The sequence below is a fragment of the Xenopus laevis genome, chromosome 1L, assembly GCF_017654675.1.
Source record: "Xenopus laevis strain J_2021 chromosome 1L, Xenopus_laevis_v10.1, whole genome shotgun sequence".
Classification (NCBI taxonomy): Eukaryota; Metazoa; Chordata; class Amphibia; order Anura; family Pipidae; genus Xenopus; species Xenopus laevis.
The window spans coordinates 215,191,074-215,214,482 of NC_054371.1; the positions used below are offsets into that span (position 1 = coordinate 215,191,074).

Consider the following 23,409-nt stretch of genomic DNA (forward strand, 5'->3'; position numbering starts at 1 on the left):
GAACTCTGCTGGAGCAGCACTATTAACTGATGTGCAGCTGTATTATGGAAATGATGGTTGTCCAGGGTACATTGTGTAAAGCTGCCAACCCACAGGAAGAGACGATGTTGAACTTCTGAGAACCGAGGTACCAGTCATTGGACAATGTCTTTATTTTCATAGGACCGTTGTACCTTCAGACTTGAACAGCAGCCTCATAACATGGCCCACGATTATCTTTCTTAGTGGCTCATCCCCACTGTGTAGTCTCCCCAAGATCACTGCCTCACAGTTCTTCATAAAGGAAAATGGATAGCTTTATGCCTTGCTGGAAAGGATCTATATCTTCTACTGTAATGTTTTTTTTTCTAGCAGGTGGAGATCAGATATTGCCCACGTGTTTGATGCCACAACTTTTATTTATTCATCATCATCATCATTTATTTATATAGCGCTGTCAAGATACGGAGTGCTTTTATTCCAAAACATGTTATATTATTTGTTACCCTTTTTAATACTTAAACCAGACAAGCCTTGCCTTTGCCTTGGAGGCAAAATGCAAGTGTGTCTTCAGGAACAAGATTTTATCAAATCTGATTGAATCTTAATTACTGTACAATCTCCCTAAAATACACTTTTTTGCTTTACGTTTACATAATCAGTAAAGACAAATAACCAGGCAATGTATTGTGCTACAGAGGCTGATTGATACCCCAGAACAACAGGAGATTTTTTTTGTGTTTCCCTTTTCCCCACAGAGGACCTTGAACAACAGCTATTTGATGATCTTCACCCTGAAGCGGCATTGGCTGTGATCCAGTCTATGGGCAGATTCATGGCTGCATATTTCACTAACCAGCAGCTCTATGTCTTTCCTCCACACAACGTCCACATATTGCTCCCTCTTTATGGTGCTTCAGGTACAACCAATACCTATAATATTATATATATATATATATATATATATATAATACAGATATGTTCTTCTAAATATGGAAATATCAACACTATATAGCGTCTATGAAATTGGAATCATTATCATATTTTTAAATGTTCTTTCTGTTTCTATTTGGAAAAATTGAGGTGAAAATGTAAATAATTTACTTTTTGTTTTTTTATTACTTCAATTCTTCCGATGTATACTGTTACACTCCCCTTTGGGGGTTTGGCCTAGCAGCCCCAAAATGAAGTAGCATTTAATTGGGGATGTGGCCGGCCAGTCAATATGTCCATATCCGCAAACAGCTATACAAAGTTATACTGTCACTTTGTCTGTTGATCCAGTTTGACCGTACATTGTTATTTTTATAGAACGGCATCCTCGAGTAGTCGCTCTGCAGCACAGCATGGTTGCCAGTGTGGTTAGAGACCAGAATCTGTCTTGCGTCTGGACGGTGGAATATGCTCTTGACTTGCTTCTGGTTGGTGGATTGGTGCCAGAGGCTGTGTGGCTAGCAAACAAACTCGGAGACTGGAAGATGTCCGTTTCTATGGGGGTAGCTTATAACCTGTACATCGAAAGCATTCCTGATGAGTAAGTCATTCCACTTATATTGTAACCACATCACAGTATTTGTATTGCTGCTTCTCTGCTAACCAATAATCTAAAACAGTGATCCCCCAACCAGTAGCTTGTGAGCAACATGTTGCTCTCCAACCCCTTGGATGTTGCTCTCAGGGTCCTCAAAGTACGTGATTATTTTTGAATTCCAAGCATAAAACTAAGTATAGTGCCAAGTAGAGCTTCTTGAAGGCTGCCACTCCACATAGGGGCTACCAAATAGCCCATCACATCCATTATTTGGCACCCCAATGGACTTTTTCATGCTTGTGTTGCTCCCCAACTCTTTTTATATTTGAATGTGGCTCACTGTTTAAAAAGGTTGGGGACCCCTGATCTAAAAGGTACTGTTCTTGTAAGTTCTACAACTTTCTCTTCTTTACAAATTGGTCTCTTAAAACATGTTAAATCAACTATAATACTGTCTGTTTCCAGGTCTGAAAGAAAAGAGTTGTCCTTACCACCGACCCTGACTCCAGCACATATATTTCAGGAAAAATTACAGGCGTTCCTGGGAAGACCTCCGAGTCTCACCGCTGCGCCTAAAGATGGCAACATATCAAAAGAATTTACTGGTAGTCTTATTGTTTCTTCTCTTTTTCTATATAGGCCTATTCTCCTTTTTCAAAACCTGTCTAAAAAAGTAAAAAACAGGAAAGGTTGCTAACACTTAACTAAATGCATGAAAAATACACAAAGGGCTTAGAATTGCCAGCAACTAATGTGTCAAGATGTTATTGGCAATAGCAAAGCTTTTAAGAGGGGAAGCATCTATTTGGTAGGGATGTGCTTTCAGCTAATGCATCAAATTTTTAATAATGTCAAGCGAGCAACAGGAAAAGGGACAAAGGAAAATCGTTGATTTCTGAGATGTGACTGTAGGAAGACAATAAAAACTAAAGTGATTTAAGAGTTAGGCATTATTTGATGGTAGTACTTTTTGGTAAACAACTAGGGATAGGCGAATTTGACCCGTTTTGTTTTGCCAAAAATACGCCGCTGGCAAAATGATGCCGACGACCATTAAAGTCTATGGGCGTCAAAAAAATTGTTGCGCGACAATTTTTTTTTTGACGTGCGTCTTTTCATTTTGACGCACAACGCCATACAAGTCTATGGGCGGAATTTTTTTTCGGCGAAACTAGGCAAAAAAATTCGGCCATCCCTATAAACAACCACTTCAATATCCAAATATAGATGAAAGGTATGCAATGATGCTCTGTAAAATGTAAATCTATGTATTTTCCATAGATCCAATTGAGGAAGAAGATGCTGATCTGCTCTTCAGCTCAGTACAAGAGATGTTAAAGGCAGCCATAATGGCTGATGCGGAAATCCTTACAGAAACGCTCCATCAGCTGATGGACTCTGCCAAGGAGCTTAGCAGAAGGCTAGCGGATTTAGTTCCAGACAAGCTTTACCTTCCAGCACCACCTCTGTACTGTCCGCAGCCAGCTTCAGTCAGTGAAGTATGAATATACAATAAAAGCATTTTTATATGTACAGATAGATTTATTCCTAATGTATATATAGTCTCACTTTCCATTTCTTCCTCACTTTTGCACAGCTTTTTTTAACATGAACCATTCTGCTTCCTCTGTTTTTACAACTTCTTCCCCCAACTTTATTTTCCCCACACTTTAATTTACTCCTTTTTTCTAAATAATTTGCTGCCTGCCTGCAGCACTGAAAACAGATGTGCATTCGATGGGCAATTTTATCCCCTAGAATGCCTGCTAGTGCATTAGGTACAGGGCTCCCTTTCATATGTGCTATGTACCCTGCACTAAATATTTTTTTTAACTCTTTATTTCGTTGTTTTATTCTTTTTCACAGTGATAATCAAAACAAAACAAAATAGAAAACAGAGAGAAAAGGAAAGAAAGGCACAATAAAAAAAAAATCAAAATAGACAAATTTGTGGAAGTAGTTATCTAGGTGCAATAGAATTTAGGCATAGTCACAAGTGTATTACAGCTTCATTTTTAACGTGGAATGGGGGCACAAGATGGCTTTTCCTGTTATTAATATCAATTTAGTGGGCTTAGGACTGAAATGATTTGGGGTAGATAAATTAGGGCTTTATCCAGGGGGTGTGTAAAGTATTCTACTATTCGCATTTCTGTACAGACCATGTCTTAAGAGTAAAAATTAATATTTTGCATCTCTCACGGGGGTGTCAGAGTGGTAGGGAAATGGTATATCCAGTTAATCCATATCTTTTCATAAGCTGGCATGGTGTTATGTATAGCTGACATGTATGCCATTCTCCGTATCTCTTCCACTTTATCTTGGACTTCGTTCATCATGGGGGTTATTCTTTGTTTCCACTTTGAGCATATAAGTCTCCTAGCTGCTGTGAGAATATGATTCAACAGCCTTTGGTTTGATACACAGGATATAAAGTAACTGGGAAAGTGGGCAGCCTTGCCGTGTACCGTTATGTATGTGAAAAGATGGAGACAAAGGCCTCGAAATCCCATCAGTTCTAGAAGTGCTAGCATGTATGTCCAATCCAGGCGGTCAAAGGCCTTCTCCGCATCCAAACTGAGTACCAGTGCAGGTTCCTTCTTGGGATTAATGATGTCTATCAGATCAATTGCTTTCCTCGTATTATCCCCTGCTTGCCTTGCACGTACGAAACCAACTTGATCGTTTATCAGCGAAGGGATAATAATTGATAGTCTGTCTGCCAATATTTTGCTGAAAATTTTTAGATGAGAATTGATCAATGATATTGGCCTGTAGTTGGCACACTCGAGGGGGTCTTTACTTTGTTTTGGATGACTGTGATGTGGGAGGTGTTCATACATCTCGGGACTGCTTCCCTTTTTAGAAAATCGTTGAATATTGCCACTAGGTGTGGGGGTTAAGAGAGTACTAAAGGATTTATAATAACAGTACGAAAAGCCATCAGACTTGTCTGAAAGCTCCAGTTAACTGTTCTGAATGCGTACATATGGTTGGTTTTGATCTATCTCTTAAGGTAGATTGTGACATGTTAAAATCACCTGCCACTATAGTTGGTAGCTGGGGGAGTGTTAGCAGTTTGAAAGAATTCTTGATAAGTAAGCTGTCTGGTTTTGATTGGGTAGGTAAACGTTAAGTAGTAGTGCTTCTGTCCCGTCAAGGATGCCTCTGAGTAGTTGTGTGCATCCAGTCTTGGATAAGGGCATCTATCGTGTACAGAGTACACCTCCGCTTACGGTTGAATAAGTCTCTTGACCTCACTTCGTTGCTAGCGGTTGCCTCCCTCTCTTGCGGCTAACTTCTTACCACCTGACTTGCTGTGGTAGCTGTTCTCTTTGCTGGGGATCCTGCCAGTCCGGTAATGCCATCTCCAGTATGTCCCAAGCTTGCAGGAAGGTTGGTAGATCTCTTGGTGACTTTAGGGTCGCTGTTTTTCCCTGTGTTTTAGCTGTTAATTGGAGCGGGTATCTCCATCGGTAAGGTATATTTCTTTTCTGTAGCTGTTCAAGAAGAGGCTTAAGCATCCGTCTTTTTTGTAAAGTCTCACTATATGTTTAATTGCTGTCTATAGGCTAATTAATAAACTGCACCTGTATTGTTACTCATAGGAACCATTTAGCTTTCATTTTCTTACTTGTGTTAGACTGGTGGTTAACTGCTGGTTGGATGTAATTGTTGGAGTTTAGCACGTGTGATATATTCACTTTTATTTCCTTATGTGTTTTCTGTTTCCAGGATGATCACAGAGATTTACAATTTGAAGCAGAAAAACACACACGGCAGAAGCTTTCTGGTGTTCTACAGAGAATCCTATTGATTTTGCGGGCGGCTCACTGCTCGGTGCCTGCTGCCCAGTGGTATATTAAGCAGTTAAAGCGTGCCAGAAAATTCTTGCAAAAGGTACCCAAAATTAATGAATTCAGGAGCATATCCCCTTGAGAAATTATAAACATTCATCCCAGCATGGGACAGAATCATTTTTTCAACATTGTATTGTCTTAAATATTTTGTTATGAATGTATAAAAAAATGTACAAAATGCTCTGTATACTACACAGTTTTTTTTTTTTTGTTTAGATGTGTCACAGCTTACATGTGTGCACACAAAACCAAGCTGGGCCTGTATACAAACATTTATAGTCCCATAGCAGCCAGCTAGTTTTTATTACTTTACTATGTTTCAACCCAATTACCCCTGGTATCTATAAATGTGATTCTTCTGAAATATATTTATATGTGGATTAAAGGGCAGTTCCTTCCCTTCTTTCCCAAAAGTGTCCAATTTCTCCCTCTGAACAGTGAAAATAAGAAAAAATATAAATACATACATACAAAGATACATCTTTACATATTATTAATCAAAATCATAGTAATAATACGTTTTGTCTCACCAGATTCGTGCTAAATGCTCTCTTCCTCCATTAAATGCTCTTCCTGAGTCCCTACTGAATTACTCCAACAGCAGCAAAGTGTTTTTTAAAGCCAGTGATCAACAAAAGGACCACATTTCAGCCAGCATCGTAGGTTTGTAATACGCATTGTCTAGTTTATTACCTTTTTTATGATGACAACATCCTGCACATTTGTGTGCATCAACCTGGCAAAGAATCTTTCATATTCTTTCCCTTCTAGGCTGCTTTAGAGAACTATGTGCCCTGTGTTGGATGCTTCACGTGCGGGAGAGACTATCTTTTAGCTGCAGACAGTACCAGAAAGCAAGGGATAATGGCAAACTATTTAAGGTAAAGGACTTCTGCTCAGCATTCATAAGCTATATTCCCCACAACAATGCACTCCCTTAACTCCCTTGCATATTAAAACACACTGCCAAACTTTATGTTAAACTGCCAAGAGGTGTTCAGTTTAGAAGGTTCAGTCGCTCCCAGCATGCAGCAGTGATTGCAGCTCCAGCCATTATACTACAGTCACATGTGATATGGTTCTGTATATGCACACCTCAGAAGTAGCTTAACACCTACACAGGCTAAAGGCTCCAACTGTTCTCAGTTTTGCCGGCTGAAAAAAGTGGATGTGCTCCCTGTCCCTGCTCCATTGATTTGAATCCAATCAGCCTGCGTGTGCACACACACACTGAGGTCAGCCTGGAGATGCCTCCTTTCACGTATTTGGGCTGAACTCGGCTTCATATCAATGGAGCAGGGACAGGGAGCAGATCAGCAGGGACAGGGAGCAGATCAGCTTGTCTCGTCCTACGAAAATACGCAGGCTGGGAACAGCTGGAGCATTCAGTTTGTGTGCCCATAGCCTTAGAAATATATATTTATGAATAGTGGCTTAGCAATGCAATGGTAAAAGCCGAAAGTAGTTCAACTACAACCATTACTATACGGAAAAGACATTGGTAGTCATACAAGAAGAGCCAGAGAGCTTTGATTAGTTTAACTTTGCAGAATATTTTGTTCATGACCGTTTTACTCCTTCTTACCAGAGTGCAGATGACTATGACGCCTGTGTTACTGAGCGCTGCTTTGAGGCTCTGGATTGGGCATGCCGAATGCTCCCGTTCACCCGCATTATAAACTGTGAAGAGCTGATTCAGGATATCATTCTGAGCCTTGTCAGTGAGTTGCCTCCTGTAAGGAAGGTACGTTTTTGAGTGTCCATATAGAATTGTCCTTCTGCATGCCTGATCTGACCTTGTGCAACATTGTATATGTATTACTATTCCTTTCTCCTAGTTATCTTGGGTTACACAGGGACACTGGGTACAGCTAGTACCATTAGGAGGCAGGACACAACAAAAGTAGAAAACTGGCCCCTCCCCTACTGGCTATAACCCCTGAGCTTAGCTCAGTTTTAGTTGTGTCCTCAGGAGGTGAGGATGTGATTTTTTACTTGTCAAGTTATCTGACAACAGAGGATGCTCAGGACTTCTACACTGAGTAAGAAGATCCTTGCTGGGCATTTTTCAACGTTGGACTCTGTCTCTGGGGTCTAATTGGTGTTTTCACAGACCAACAGCCGAATTAAGCCTCCTTTCCTTCCAGGAGGAGAGCTGGCTGGAAGACACAGGGAGAGTTTCTACTAACTGGTGAGTATTCTGCTCTCCCCAGTGTTTGCCCAACCGACTGCTGAGGGGACAGCACGGGTGCCTACTGCCTCTCTACCCTCTAGCAGAAGTAATATACCTAGGCTGCAGTTTGCCTTTCTCCCTCGGGGCCTAGCATTAGGGGAAGCAGACCGGGTGGTTACACATTAGCTGGGAAAGAAACTTAAGGTCCGCACAGCTACTCTATTTATTGAAATGAGTTGCGCACCGGATGCCCTGACCGAGAGTTCAATTTGAAATTGTCGCCATGGTGCTTCGTTCACTTGCTTGTGTCATCGTGTGAACACAAGCGCGCTCTTACAGCTCTCGGCCACCATTACCATTGCCATTACAAAACGTACTTCTCCTGTACAGAAGTGGTTCGGTGCATCAGTGCAGCTGGGACACGGGTTTAGCTAGTGCCATTTCACTAGCAGTTACCCACAATTACTATCTGCTCCTACCACACGCAGGTTAGTGTGCTTTTTTCTACTGACTCTACTCCAAGCAGGCAGCAGTCTTACTCCGCTGCATACCAGCTAGGTATTACCCTACTGCACACAAGAGGTTTACTTTTTCAGCCACTATGTCTGAGGGGAACAGTGACAGCCTCTTTTCAAAGGGTGCACCTGCCCTCAGGGCACAAAGACCCCCCTTTGTGTAAGGTGTAAACCGCCAGTTCAGGGCTCAGAACCTACTCTACCTCAGGTGAGGTCAGCCTTCTCAGGGGGAGCCGTCAGTTCTTAATAGAGACAACCAGCCACCCAGTGACCTTCCTATTCCACATCACAACTAGCCACAGGAATTCCAAAGCAAGCTCTTTTATTGGACAAGCTTCTATCCCGCCTGGACAACCCCAGGGCAAGGGTGTCCAAGCACAGAGCACCATCTCCATCTGATGAGGAAAGCGACACCCCTCCCAGACACTCGTCTCCTCCCCCCATTAGATTCTGGGGATGATTGCGACTGTTCTGAAGGTGCCTTCATCTTCAAGAACCTGAAGTCTCGTCCGACTCTTCTAAAGTGCTTTTCAAACGTCACTGCAAGGTGTCACCAGTTTTTCCCTCACACTCACAGCTTTAACAAATCACAGTTTCATCAGAGTGGCCAGCGGGCCACCACTGAAAGTGCTGAGGATCTGCTGATCACTTGTGCTGCATCTAGCGAGGCCTCACACAGGTAATGATTTGCTTCCTTGATCTGGGATGCCCATTGAAAGAGCTTGTGGCTAGGTGCTCCCGAAATAATAGCATTGAGAAGGGAGTCGGACCAGGATTGGACTACCCTGCTACCCATGCCATGGCTATTACTGGGCTACGAGAGCTACCCGAGCCTGAGAACACAGAGCGTAGTAGGCTCTCTAGCTTGTTGTCCATAGAGTCTTTTAAAGAAGAGGCGTCCGGAACTGGCAGGGCTGTATTCTTGGAAAGACGGGATACTGGTGCATCCACTGAGGGATGGGATTACCATTTTTCAGTAAGTTCGGCCGGGAACAGTTCTCGAAGGTTGACCAGCACAGGTAAAATGGAAGCCGGATGAGAAAAGGCTACAGATCAACCTGCTCGAGATCCGGGCAATTCGTCTAGGGCTACTCCATTGGCAGAAGGAGATGAGGGGTCAAGTGGTGAAAATACTGTCGGACAATTCCACTGTGGTGGCTTACATCAACCACCAAGGGGGTACAAGAAGCAGAGGGGCTTTAAATGAGATAAAGCTCATTTTCCAGTGGGCCGAAAACCCATCAAGTTCATCTGTCAGCCATCTACATTCCGGGGTTGCTAAACTGGGAATCTGATTTCCTAAGCCAGCGGACCTTCCAGACCTAAATCAAGGGCCAATCTATCATCCAAACCCAGCCAGCCTCAATTTGACGGCATTGCCCTTGAGACCCAAATCCTAACAAAGAAGGGGTTCTCAAAGGCTGTGTCCCACACAATGTGCGCCACTCGAAAACCAGTGTCAGACAGAGCTTATCACAGAGTCTATGCCATCTACCGTCAATGGTGTACCCATCACAAAGCAAAATCCACAGTGCTTTTGAATCCCAACATTCTGGAATTCCTGCAAGACGGCCTGTCCATGGGGTTGTCCCTAGGCTCCCTCAAGTCACAAATATCTGCACTATCGGTTCTCTTCCAGAAACGCCTAGCACTACTACCTGAAGTCAAGACATTCATGCAGTGGGTAGCTCATCTGGCTCTCCCCGTATGAGCACCAGTCCCTCCCTGGAACCTCACAATAGTGCTGCGTGCACTACAACATCCCCCCTTTGAACCAATGGGCTCAGTATCTCTTCAATGGATTACCTGGAAAACAGAATTTTACTTCTTGCAAATTGCCTCAGCGAGGCGCGTTTCAGAACTAAGTGCTCTTTTATGTAAATTACCATACCTCGGCATTGCACACTTTAGAACCAGTCCGGGCTCTAAAATTCTACCTACACAGAGTTCAAGACATACGTAAATCTGATTTGTTACTGGTCTTTCCATCAGGACCAAACCAGGGTGCTTAAGCTACTAAGGCAACCATATCCTGCTGGATCAAACAAGCAATTCAGAGAGCCTATACGGCACAAGGCCAGACTCCACCAGTCAGACTCACTGCTCACTCCACTAGAGGTGTGAGTACGTCCTGGGCATTCCGAAACCAGGCATCAGCAGAACAGCTGTGCAAAGCAGCTACGTGGACCTCGGCCCACTCCTTTTCCAAATTTTACCATTTCAATACCTTTGTGGCTTCTGACACTCGCTTTGGCAGAAAGGTGCTTCAAGCCCCTGTGGTTACTACCACTTAGGCCTCTATTCCCACCCAGGGTTTTTAAGGGACAGCTTTGGTATGTCCCCACTGTCCCTGTGTTCCCCAAGATGACTAGGAGAAAAGGAGATTTTGTGTTCTCACTGTTAAATCTCTTTCTCTTCTGTCACTACGGACACAGGACTCCACCCCCCCCTGAATTGAGGCCTTTGCTTTTCCATTAGACAAGATACAGTCTGTTACAATGTTGTAGTTCTGTTAGATTTCAAGTTATCTATATTCCTGTTGACTTTGGTACAAACTGAGCTAAGCTCCGCCTACTGGGGGTATAGCCAGTAGTGGAGGGGCCAGTTTTCTTTACTTTTTTTGTGTCCTGCCTCCTAATGGTACTAGCTATACCCACTGTCCCTGTGTCCCCCAAGTGACAGAAGAGAAAGAGATTTAACGGTGAGTACACAAAATCTCCTTTTTTCTTTCAATATATATATAAAAAAAACCTTAAACATTTATAATAATGGGAAAATCATCACTGCAGAAGCAATCGACTCCCCAGTGGAACTCTCCAAATCTCTGCTTCTACTAATTCATGCTTTTCTATTGGTCTGAAACTTTTTGTTGGCTTGTATGCATCTTGTCTCTTGCAAAATGAGGAACATATTGCACCCCAAAGCACTAAAATACTACTACAGGTATAGGATCCCTTATCCGGAAACCCAATATCCAGAAAGCTCCGAATTATGTAATGGCTGCCTCCCATAGACTCCATTTTATCCAAATAATCCAAATTTTTAAAAATGATTTCCTTTTTCTCTGTAATAATAAAACAGTAGCTTGTACTTGATCCCAACTAAGATATAATTAATCCTTATTGGAAGCAAAACCAGCCTTTTGGGTTTATTTAATGTTTAAATGAATTTCTAGTAGACATAAGGCATGAAGACCCAAATTACGGAAAGATCCGTTATCCGGAAAACCCCAGGTCCCGAGCATTCTGGATAACAGGTCCCATACCTGTACTTAAAAAAAAAAAGTACTCCGTATTTGGCTTGTCTGTCTGTGGGGAGTGACTAGTTGCCGAGTCACAAGGGGATAATATGAATGTTGTTGGGCAGTTTTGTGGCTACAACTAATTTTGTCATGTTTCTGAATGGGCTTATGTAGGTTGCAGAAATTTTGGTCAAAGCTTTCCCTCACCCTGAGGATGTCCGTGTGCAACTCCGGGAGAAATACCAGTCTGTTCAACAACGTCTAAGGCACTCCACAGTGAAGGGTAATGTACCCAGACTCTATAGACTTGCACACCATTTATATTTAATTAGTTTGGTTTAAACCAGTTATTGCTCTTAATGTAACAACACCACTGCCTATATGAGTAGCACCAATGCAGTTGACTGTCAAATTAAGTTACTATATATTGTTTACAGGATGATACCACATGGATGATGAGTTTTGTTGTATGTGAACGCTTTTTAATCATAGTCAACATACATATTGTCTGAATGCTTTTATTTTTCTCCAGTTCATATGCCAAAGATTTAAGTATCAAGTACTGTAAAACAGTTTAAAAGCCGTTATTTATATATTTATTTTTACATCTGACAGGACCTCACGGGGAAGAAATGATGTCTGTTGTTATTCATAATGTTCAGAGAGTGCGTCTGAAAATGCTAAAGCGTATACAGAGGAACATAGGCCCAGTAGAAATGCACGTCTGGGAATCAGTCTTCGGAGATACGTCTGATGAGGAGGTACAATGCTATGACCAGTTGTCATTGGGCACCAGCCTGAGCAGGAGCACCATCACTGATCTGGCCCGGCCACAAGTTTATAGCGATGCCGATACTCTCTCAGAAGCCTTCACACTTCATGATTCAGATGAGAGGTAGGGTGTGACTTCTACTTTACTCATCTATCATTTAATGTTTCTTTTGACACTGTCTGATATCATAACCTTTGCACTTACTTGAACGATTCATTTGGGAATGTAATATGCATATTATGCTAGTATGTGTTGCCACAGGAAGTTTCTTTATAGCATATTTGGGGTGCACTTGCAAGGTTCATTTCTACAAATGCATTATTTCCTCACATCTCCAGTCATATAATATTAATTCTCATCTGCAGAAGTGAGCGTCACATCGCAAAAGGCTCATTTGTAAAGAGGCCAAGGCAAAGAAAACCAGATAAAGAACAGAAAGCTGAAGAGTCCACAGATAATGTAACCATTTTTCCTACTGTTGGCACCTGGGAATTTGAGTGTGAGGATGAAGAATACATTACCTTCTTAGAGCTGTTTCTGAGTTACCTCCTGGAAAAAGATCTTCATTGCAGTGAACCTGGGATCCCTTTCCTCAGCACTTTCTGCAATCAACTTAGAGAAAATGAGCTAAATTGTCTTGTGTTTGATGTCCACACGACACTAAAACGCAGGCTGGGTAAAGCCAAAATCCAGAGTGTGTTCCGAGCCGGTTGCTCCTATGCAGTTAATAAAGAGCCTTGGAATGACTCAGACATGTTACAAGGTACATCATTGTCTCAAGATAACAAGACATCTGACTTTATCCCGAAATTCTCTTCAACTGTCATTCTAGACAAGCCAAAAGACACATCAAATAAACTCTTTTGCAAATCAAAAATGAGTCACTCGGGCAAAAGGGGATTATTTGGTTTGAAAGAACAAAGAAAAGCCAAATATGATAAAGAGGTATCGGATGTATCAGTTAATGTGCCCGCACACAATTCATATCACTACAGAGTAATCCATACTGGTCACTTTAAACCCAGTGAAGAGCTTGGAATGGAACTGAAAGCCAAATTTGGCAATGAGGAGAAGTTAGTGGAGTGGATGATCAGGTGGTCAGACAGGAGGTTGTTTTGGACAGCTGGTAAAGCGGAATTATTTCAAGCTCACAGTTCTGCTATCCGGGTGAAAGCCACCTCAGCTGCTATCCTCACATCCATTTGGCTCTTAGAGAAACCTTATCTGGGAGGTGTCTTCAAACAAAATGAAAGGACTAAGGTAAGCGGTACAGTCGAGACATGTCAGTACTTGTCAGAAAGCACACTCAGATGGTAGTGAATTGTTGGTTTTACTGAGTGATTTATTTTCTTATTGATGTACAGTGAAACCTCGATTTTAAGTACCTTGGTTTTAGGTGTTCCCGCATTTTACATTTTTTATTGTAAAATTTTAATGGGTGCATTTCTCTGATTTTAAGGAATGTTTTCCTGGATTTGACATCAAAATTTTGTCCTGATGTTACCAAAAACAGTTTTTTCCTCTATGAATGTTATTGTTTGTGAAATAAAGAGGTTTAAAATACTAAGCAGATGTATATTTTGCCATGGGTCTGCCTGTAAATGGTCAATTCCAATTAGTCTGTCCCTTATACAGTCCTGCACCCATGTGAAATCGGACATGGGGCTAGACATATTGTCAATTTCCCAGCTGCCCCAAGTCATGTGATTTGTGCTCTGATAAACTTTAATCACTCTTTACTACTGTACTGCAAGTTAGAGTGACATCACCCCCCTCCCTTTTTCCCCCCAGCAGCCAAACAAAAGAACAATGGGAAGGTAACCAGATAACAGCTCCCTAACACAAGATAACAGCTGCCAGGTAGATCTAAGAACAGCACTCAATAGTAAAACCCCATGTCCCACTGAGACACATTCAGTTACATTGAGAAGGAAAAACAGCAGCCTGCCAAAAAGCATTTCTCACCTAAAGTGCAGGCACAAGTCACATGACCAGGGGCAGCTGGGAAATTGACAAAATGTCTAGCCCCATGTCAGATTTCAAAATTGAATATAAAAAAATCTGTTTGCTCTTTTGATAAATGGATTTCAGTGCAGAATTCTGCTGGAGTAGCACTATTAACTGATGCGTTTTTAAAAAAACATGTTTTCCAATGACAGGATTCCTTTAACCCTTGTTATTAACACAGTAAATATTGTATCTCAAAGTAAAATAGACTCCTGTAGTAATATCCTTTTAGTACTTGAAGAAAAATTAACTTTAACACATTTCCCTGATCTTATATTTTCCTGCATTTTACATAATATTTTCCTGGTTCCCTGAAAATTGTAAAATTTACTGTATTTCAGAAGGCATGGTATTTGGTTACAATTATGTCTGTATATTCTAAGGGGATTTACTGTATAGCACTATTCAAAAATGCGTATGAAACCCACGCTATGGAACATCTTTTTGCTTTCTTACTGATGGCTGCTCTTTCCAGGTTCCTCCACAAGAATTCATTGTTGCCCCAACTTTCCAAGAAGTTGTAGAATCAGAATTACAAGAGGATTCTAGTTTACATGTCAGTCACTTGCAGACCGAGACAGACTCTGTTCCAGCTATGGATGGGCCAGACCAAGTACTTACAGAGCAAAATCTTTCTAGGTTAGTATTAATTGATAGAGTCCTCCTATGCATAGTCCTTTAAATATTAAGATCACCACAAATATCCATTTGATCTCTTGCCCATAAATAATTTCTGTTAAGTTGATAAATGTTGATCCATTAATAACAAAAGTTCCCTTCTTTGATATTAGTGCCTCTTCAAATGTGACCAGTATTAGCAAAGAGAGCAGATCTAAGAGGGACCATATAACTGCCACTAAGGGGCTATACGCGGATTACCATAAACCAACAGTGGATGCCATTGTTCATCTGGATGAAATTCCATCAGAAACAGAAGGTAGTGGACTTATTAAAATGAATATGTCTTACAGTTTAAAGATTTGATATCTAGATCATTAAGCACTGTTATTATGAAACAAAAATTGCTTTAAATTTGCAAAAAGTTGCTTTAAACCAAACAGGGACCACTTTTCACCAGAACCTTAATATAATTTCCAGGGTGAATGGACAAACTTTTCAGGGAACAAATTCTTCTTTCTCAGGTTCATGCATTTTAGCAAGGTGTACCCGGCCATGAGGATATCAGGGAATCTCCTGATGGGCCCTGCCGCATGACTGATCCCATCAACTTTGAGCTATGTCATTTAGCAATTTTTATATCTAATGGTGTGTAGAATTGACCCTAGATATTTCTAGGTTCTCTGGTAGGTACTTGAAGGTAATGGCATATCTAGATTAGTGTAGTGGAACTTTAATGCAGTCTTGAAAGCCAAGGAGTGGATGGCCAAGTGGTTTCTTTAGGCTGATGACAACAAACATAATATACAGTATATGTGTGTGTGTGTGTGTATTGCATCAAATTCTTTAATAATTCTTTTTTATGGGCAGAAGAGCAAGATGACCAACTTGATACACAAAGAAGCCCTAATATCTCAGTATCGATAAGAACCACAAAGCATCATATGGAGGTGAGACACTGACCATGTAAATAGAGATGCAGACATTGTGTGATTGTGACTTGTTGTTCTTACACATCAGTGGCTACACATACATGGGAACCTGTGTCTGCACAAAGACAGATTTGTTTGAAAAAAGATTCACTAAACCAAAGGTAGAGTTGTTGAATGACAACTGTTCCTAGGTGCCAACTTTGTCTTTGAATACAGCAACCCTTGCTGGGTCTTTATTTTTATACACTGTTGGGAAGAGGCAGACCTAGAGCTTGAGCTGAAAAAATACTCATTTAAAGAAGCTTCCCTCCTCTAGTTTTTCTATTTCTGCAATGGTAGATGCATATTTAGCTGTCATTATCACACTTGTATTAAGGCCTACAGCAGTGGGCTGACAAAGTACTGCAGTTGCATTTAATCTAAATATTGCCCCAGGTATTGTCTCCAGTATCTTTCATTTTTGTAACACTAATTTGGTCTGTTGTATTTTGGAGAAACTGCTCTGAATCATTAACAAACCCCCATCCCTTTCAAATGTATAACATCTGGGAATGGCTACTCTATAGAGATGCAAAGCTTTGTGTGTCCTTGTTAGGGAGAAACAGGCAACTGAAAATGTGCTGGCCTCCATCTGGCTGTAATGGCTCAGGAATGCAACAATCTTGGTGATACAACAAGCAATGTTCATGTAAGCACACAAATTTTATGTAATAACGCAACATTTTTGCATTTATTCTTACCTGCACAGTCGAGAAGGCATTAGAGGAAACATTGACAACAAGCAAAATCATTTAAACGATAAATAAACCTTAAAAATAAGCAAATGGAAAATTAATGAGGGTGCTATTCTAAGCACTTTTGCAATGTACATTATTTATTTATTTTTTAATTCCAAGATATTAAAGGATACATATACTATTAACATGAATGAATTTTGTTACAACAGTGCCACCTGCTGGTCATTTTCCCACCAGTCTGACAACCCAGTAGTCAAGGAAGTTGTCAGGAGAAAGAAAGAGGCTGCTCTGATGTTCTTCTGCTTAGGAAAGATTTGAGAAAGGTTTCTATTTTTTTTCTAAGCAGAAGAACATCAGAGCAGCCTCTTTCTTTCTCCTGACAACTTCCTTGACTACTTGGTGGTCAGACTGGTGGGAAAATGACCAGCAGGTGGCGCTGTTGTAACAAAATTCATTCATGTTAACAGTACATGTATCCTTTAATATCTTGTGCTTAGAATAGCACCCTTGGTAATTTTATATTCACTTATTTTTAAGGTTTACTTATCGAATGAGTCATATTATCTCTATTTACATGGTCAGGCCTGATGTGTTTATCTATTATGTACAGAAGCTGCCCAGTGACGTTGATATTATAATACAGGAGCCTGAAGCACAAAACCAGCCTCTAAATGGGAGATCAGAGTAAGTAAATGGCTTAATATATTATATATAAAATTATAGCTTTCCTAGGGATGTTCATATACATGAATTTGGAAGATTTAACCTTTGGACAATAATTGTTGTGGTCTCTTGCAGCATTTAAATGGCCAGTACTACAACAAAATGAAAATGTCCTAAATGTATTTTACACATAATTTAAAGTTAGCCTGCACTTTTTACAAATGTTTCTATTTCTAGACATCATTATCTTTTCACATAATGGAGATGTGGTTCCCTTTGGGGGGCAAAGATAGACAAGTCTTTAGTATTTCTAGCGGAACACAATAGATTGAGTGGAGTTGCATTAAAATGACAGCAGTCCATCTGCAGGGCCCAGGCTAAGGTTGCCACCTGTTCGGGTTTCAAGTCTCTGTTCCGTATTCAGCCTTGTGAAAACTGAACAATAATCTGGCCAATAAAGGAATTATCAAGTGAGGTTAATTTCTTATTACAGAAACAAAAAAATAAGCTATCAAAAATAAGAAATTCTTTTCTAAATTAGCATTGCTGTATTTCCGAGCTTTCTGGATAACTGATTTATGTAAAATAGATCCCATACCTGTAATTAAAGGATTGGTCTTACTCATCAGGCAGAATATAGACAAGAGATAGGTTTGCCAACAGTGTGGCTTTGACCTGAACATCAAAACTTTCTGTCCAGTTTACAGCATTGAGAAAACTGGATGGAAATTCAGCCATTTGCATTAAAGTGATGCGATAACCCCACCCTGGTGTCATAACTCCACTAGTGATGTGTGGGCTGACCTGATACCAGCGGGACCCACGGGTTCGGGTCGGCCTCGCACTGCTCCTGGCGGGCGGGTGCAAGTTGAACTCTTCTCTTGCTCTCCCCGCCCGCCACCTTCAAATGCCGGCTTCCGGTTTTATAGTCTCGCATCTGCTCGCCCCGCCCCTTTTGTGACGTCATCGGCCAGGTGGCGCAGGTCTTTAAAAGGACCCCGGGTGCGGGCGGGCTGGAGCAGGGCGGGTTAGGGTCGGGTGCGGGTCAGGAAAACCCTGACCTGCACATCACTAAACTCCACCTACTTCATTGTGCCTGCCTCTTATGCCATCGCTGCTCCACCCCCAATGCTATCTGTTCCGCCCCCTTTTTCGAGTTTAGGCACTTAACCCAGGCTGATTGTGGTCCCTCAACACATTTTACAGCCTTATTCCTAACTTTTTAGTACAAAGGTACCTGGAATCACAATTTGTATGCATGTCTTCTGTTTGTAACATAGCCGATAACCTACACGTGCCTGATGTTGTGCAGAATAAATATGTGGTTACAGAATGAATATGTGGTTGTGAAACAAGAAACGTGATTCAGTCTTTAGCTTAGTGAATGGTTCAGGAATGTTTTTTGTTAAAGGGGCTCTATGTCACTGTTTACTTTTTTCCTCTTTGTATTATAAAGCAAATTTTAGTATGACCTAGTATATATATTAGGGGTGCACTGAATCCACTATTTTAGGCTGACACTTTCCCAAAGGATCCTTTGTAGACGAATCCTTTTTGAAAGATTCGGATGAATCCTTTATTAAAGATTCATCCGAATCACGAACTGAATCCGAACTATAATTTGCATATGTAAATTTCGGAAATAAGGGGTAATGAGAACCACATCCTCCACGATTAAAAAACGTTGTGCGATGAAAAGTCACATGATTTTTTGGATCCTGGATTCGGTGCATCCCTATGATATATAAATGTATTTATGGCCCAGCTGCATTGTACGTTATGGTCATCTGGGTGCAGGAATTTATATGCCTTTGTAACTTCATGGAAATTGTACATTATGGTGTTGCCTTCTCTAAGCTGCCATTGTCTTTTAGACTGTCTCACCACTGCCTGACAGATGGGTGTTTCCTTGCAGCACAAGCAATCATGCAGTGAAAGTCCCTTGAGTCTGGGTGCAATATTAGCACTGGGCCCCTCTTGACAAATAACAGTAGGAATACCCACTATCCTCAATGTGCCATTGTATCTCTGGCGGCCCCATGGGAGAACTATCCCAACATCCCCCCAGTAGTTCTACCACTATAGACAGGTTACATCCTATACTTCTTACATTCTCCTTTAAATAGATAGCCATTTGAAACATAAACAGTTTTGCATTTGAAAATTATACAGTGGGGGGCACTGTGGCCATTTATATACCCCCCCCCCCCATTTATATAGTCAAACATGGTACATTTGCTGTAAGCATGCCTATATAAAGGAGAACATTGGTAAGGATACTGCTGCACAGATGACTGCACATTACCTTTACTATAAGTGTCCCTATATAAATGTAAATGCTGGAAAGAATACAACTAATTTGGGGTTGCAGAGATTCCAGCATAGCCCTGTACAACACATGTCCCATCAATAACCCTAAATAAAAGAGGAGTTTTAAGAAATACATCTAATGAAGAGCTGCAGATATTTCAGCCGAACCCCCAAAGGTGCATTTACTATAAGCATCCCTGTATAAAGAGGAGCATTAAATGAAATACTCCTAATACAGGGCTAAAGAGATATTTCAGCTCGGTTCTGCACAGTACATAATGTAAATACAAGTATTGGACCTTTTATCCAGAATGCTGGGGACCTGGGATTTTTCAGATAACGGATCTTTCCATAATTTGTATCTTCATATCTTAAGTCTACTAGAAAATCATGTAAACATGAAATAAACCCAATAGGCTGGTTTAGCCTCCAATAAGGATTAATTATTTCTTAGTTGGGATCAAGTACTGTACAAGGTACTGTTATTACAGAGAAAAATGAAATCATTTTTAAAAATGTGTATTATTTGAATAAAATGGAGTCTATGGGTGACAGCCTTTCCATAATTCGGAGCTTTCTCGATAATAGGTTTCCGGATATTGGATCCCATACCTGTATATATTTCGATGTCATAATGCCTTTAAAGGGAAACACTTCCAGCCTAGCGCTGTTGGGATGCATGGATGGAGATGTGGGGTCAATTGGTTGTCGGACTTTGCTCCAGCTGCTAATGTTCTATGCTAGGAAAATGATTGTTCTTCGGTGGAATCAGCGTGAAGCACCCAAACTTGAGGACTGGAAGGACCTTGTCAATAAAGCCCTCCCTTACTATAAAGCAGTATATATGTCTAGAGGCTGCACGGACAAGTTTATAGCTGTCTGGATGCTATGGGTATTGAATTCTGACACTAATAGCCCCCATGTGTTTTGAAAGGATGGTCTGTGCTAGCTCCACCAGATATTAGTCTTGTCTACTGTTTACCCCCTCCACACTCCACACCCTCTTGGACTCTCTTTCTTTCTTTCTTTCTTTCTTTCTTTCCTCTCCCCTCTGACGTATTTCCTTTATTGTTTTTCCTTTTTTTATTTTTTACTGACTATGTATAATTTTTGAGTCCTTTACGGGACACTGTCTGTCTTGTTTTTTGTGTGTGAGAAAACCAATAAAAACACTTTTAAAAAAAAAAAAGGGAAACACTTCCCTGATGCACAATACATAACGAAACAGTTTCTAATTCCAAACAACTTTCCAGTATACACAAATTAAATATTTTCAACAGTTCTAAATGTATTCGTAAATGAAATTGCTTTGTAGCTGTTTAGATTCTCTGCACCTCTGGTTCTGACTCCTGAAATAACAGGAATCGGCACCAGAGATCAGAAAGGGATAACAAACACGGTTTTCAATGGCAATTACACAAACCACAACAAAATGTTTAACTGAAGTATATTGAAAAGTTACTTCTTTGAGTATAGAAGAAAGAAACGTTTTTGAGTGCAGTTCCCCTTTAACAAAGGCGCTTTCATTCTCCTCTCTAGTTAAACTGAGGAAGTTGTGTGTCCTCCTTTCTCTGCAGCATTATTTGCTATGGAGACTAAGCCAAACAATGGGGAGTGAGTACTCTGTCACTAAGTACAGGCTTGTACTATAAATATACCATAACTCAACTGGAAAGCCAGTTACACACAGTATGTAATGCAGGTTATGCCGAGCCTGGAGTCAGAATTTGTTCCAGGTTTAATGTACAGATGAATATGCAAGATGTGCCCAGGTAAAATATCTTTGCAAAGTGCAAATATTTGTGTTGGAGTTGTGTATATGTGATGTTTATCTGTACGTGTGTCTGTGTGTCCAAACAAACCAATGCACAACACTTTTTATTTCTATTCTCTGCCTCCCATGTATGAAGTACAACTTGAAATTGCTGCATTATGCCATTGTCTTATTCAAAGGGGTTTGCTGTGTATACTTAGGCCATTTATTGTATTCAATGTGCCTGCCCAGTCTGCTTTGTGAATCGCTGAACTACAGCTACCCTGGGCAATGGGCATGGTCGTGCAGAGTGTGTTGCTTCAATAGACACAACAGACTTGCACCCCAAGGAATCACACCCTGATCGGTTGGAAGTGACGCAACCCCCACTCTGAAAATGCTAGCTGCAACTTGCGCCCAACTGACTGACACCAGCACACACAGTTGCCTTGGTTTTGGCAAATCAGGCTCACTTGAGACTGGTGCAGAGCCACATTAATGCTGCAATTGTGGCTAATGAACGTGGCCGTTTGTATCCAAAAATTGCAAAGTAATCACAAATGACCTTTATTGTCTTCTATTCCATTTGTTTCCTTATGGATAATTAAGAGTTGAGAATCAGCTGTGAACTAGGTAAACCGGAGGTGTTGCAGGTATGGAATCTTGGGGGAATGGAAAACCCATAATCCAGACATCTTTGAAATAGGAATTTTCAATTTTTTTAAATAAAATTGCTAATGCTTCTAATGTTTGTTTTGTTTCTACGTATGTCTAGATCATGAAGTACTACATGTTACATTGTGGTAGGGGTGGGGGATCTTACTACTGATGCGGGCCACCCCGAAACCTGCAGGTCGGGCAGGCTCAGGCTGGCTACCGCGAAAAATCTTCTGGTCACGGGCATGTTTGGGTTGAGCACTCACTTCTGCTCTCCCCACTCACACTGCCGGCTTCCGGCCCTTCAATTTATAGACTTGAGCCTGCCCCGCCCCTTTTGTGATGTCACCGCAGGTCAGGCACGGGTCTATAAATCGAGAAAATGTAGAGGCCTGTGGCGGGTTAGGGTTGGGAAGGTGCAGGGCACTAGCACTTAGGTACTGGTATATGAGCTGGATGTAGTACAGACGTTTGGTTTCCTCAGGACAATCTTTTATCTTTTGCCACAGAAACAACATAAAGGTGATATGTTGGGATATCTACACATTTATGTACAAATCAGAAAAGGAAATCAAAGTGCTTTACGATTTTTGCCTCATGCTTTTTTTTTTATTAGGAGAGCAGAGCCAGCCTTGTTTTCTGATATTGCCCCTGCTGACCCCCAAACATTGTCCAGTGCAGCGAGCGTTCCTCCCGTAGAGACAAGCACAGCCCAGCAGACTTTGCATGGTGGAGATCAAGGAGCATCAAACACATCAGAAGCCGTCAGGCAGTTATTCCAAGATGAGATGTTTCGGCTTCTGCAGGTATTTGGCCCCTGCCTGGTTTATTTATTTTACGGTGTGTAGAGTCACTAGTAAAGCTGGCCATGCAGATTTTTCCTTATATCCGACAAAACCATCGTTTATTGCGATCTCCCAACCTACAACAAACCATTCAGATTAAATAAAGTTGTAAAAATAACAAAGCAGACAATGTTCTGGCCATGAATTTACAGACAGCAAAGTACGAAAGTTATGCCCGACAGATAGTAGTGACAGTCACCCATTGATATAGTCAGATAGGCAATACATGCAGAGATATTTTCTTAAGACTACAGAAATCTTCTACCCTAGTGGTTTAAAGGAGTGGTTCACCTTTAAGGTGACTTTTAATATTTTTTAGAATTCTAAGCAACTTTTTATTTGGGTTTCATTATTTATTTTTTTATAGCTTTATAGTTGTTTGACTTTTTCTCCTGACTTTGCAGCTTTCAAATGGGCGTCGCTGACCCCTTATAAAAAGCAAATGCTCTTTAAGGCTACAAATGTATTGTTATTGCTATTTTATTACTCATCTTTCTATTCTGGCCTCTCCTATTAAAATTCTAGTCTCTTATTCAAATCAATGCATGGTTGCTAGAGCAATTTGGATCCTAGCAACCAGTTTGCTTTAAAAAAAAACTGAAGAGCTGCTTAATAAAAAGCTAAATAACGCAAAAACCACAAATAATAAAAAAAAATAAACCAATTGCAAATTGTCTCAGAATATCACTCTCTACATCACTGTAAAAGTTATCTTAAAAGTGAACAACCCCTTTAACGAATAAACAAATCAGAAAATCCACACACAATCAGAAAATCGTAGGAAATGAAGACTTGGTGTTCATGATTCTTTAAAGG

At 40.9% G+C, this 23,409-nt stretch overlaps 1 protein-coding gene across 5 annotated transcripts in view; it reads left to right on the forward strand.

Annotated features, from left to right (window-relative positions):
* The window catches only part of cplane1.L (ciliogenesis and planar polarity effector 1 L homeolog), a 97,419-nt gene that overhangs the window by 42,735 nt on the left and 31,275 nt on the right, over window positions 1-23,409 (forward strand). For all 5 annotated transcript variants that reach the window (XM_041569585.1, XM_041569589.1, XM_018266340.2 and 2 more), the window contains exons 16-31: window positions 738-899; window positions 1,291-1,513; window positions 1,976-2,115; window positions 2,792-3,009; window positions 5,246-5,410; window positions 5,904-6,033; window positions 6,142-6,251; window positions 6,959-7,114; window positions 11,474-11,582; window positions 11,915-12,194; window positions 12,437-13,331; window positions 14,554-14,717; window positions 14,870-15,015; window positions 15,567-15,646; window positions 16,976-17,049; window positions 22,365-22,554. In XM_041569585.1, the coding sequence (XP_041425519.1) occupies window positions 738-899; window positions 1,291-1,513; window positions 1,976-2,115; window positions 2,792-3,009; window positions 5,246-5,410; window positions 5,904-6,033; window positions 6,142-6,251; window positions 6,959-7,114; window positions 11,474-11,582; window positions 11,915-12,194; window positions 12,437-13,331; window positions 14,554-14,717; window positions 14,870-15,015; window positions 15,567-15,646; window positions 16,976-17,049; window positions 22,365-22,554 (3,242 nt within the window). The remainder of the gene's footprint in view (window positions 1-737; window positions 900-1,290; window positions 1,514-1,975; window positions 2,116-2,791; window positions 3,010-5,245; window positions 5,411-5,903; window positions 6,034-6,141; window positions 6,252-6,958; window positions 7,115-11,473; window positions 11,583-11,914; window positions 12,195-12,436; window positions 13,332-14,553; window positions 14,718-14,869; window positions 15,016-15,566; window positions 15,647-16,975; window positions 17,050-22,364; window positions 22,555-23,409) is intronic.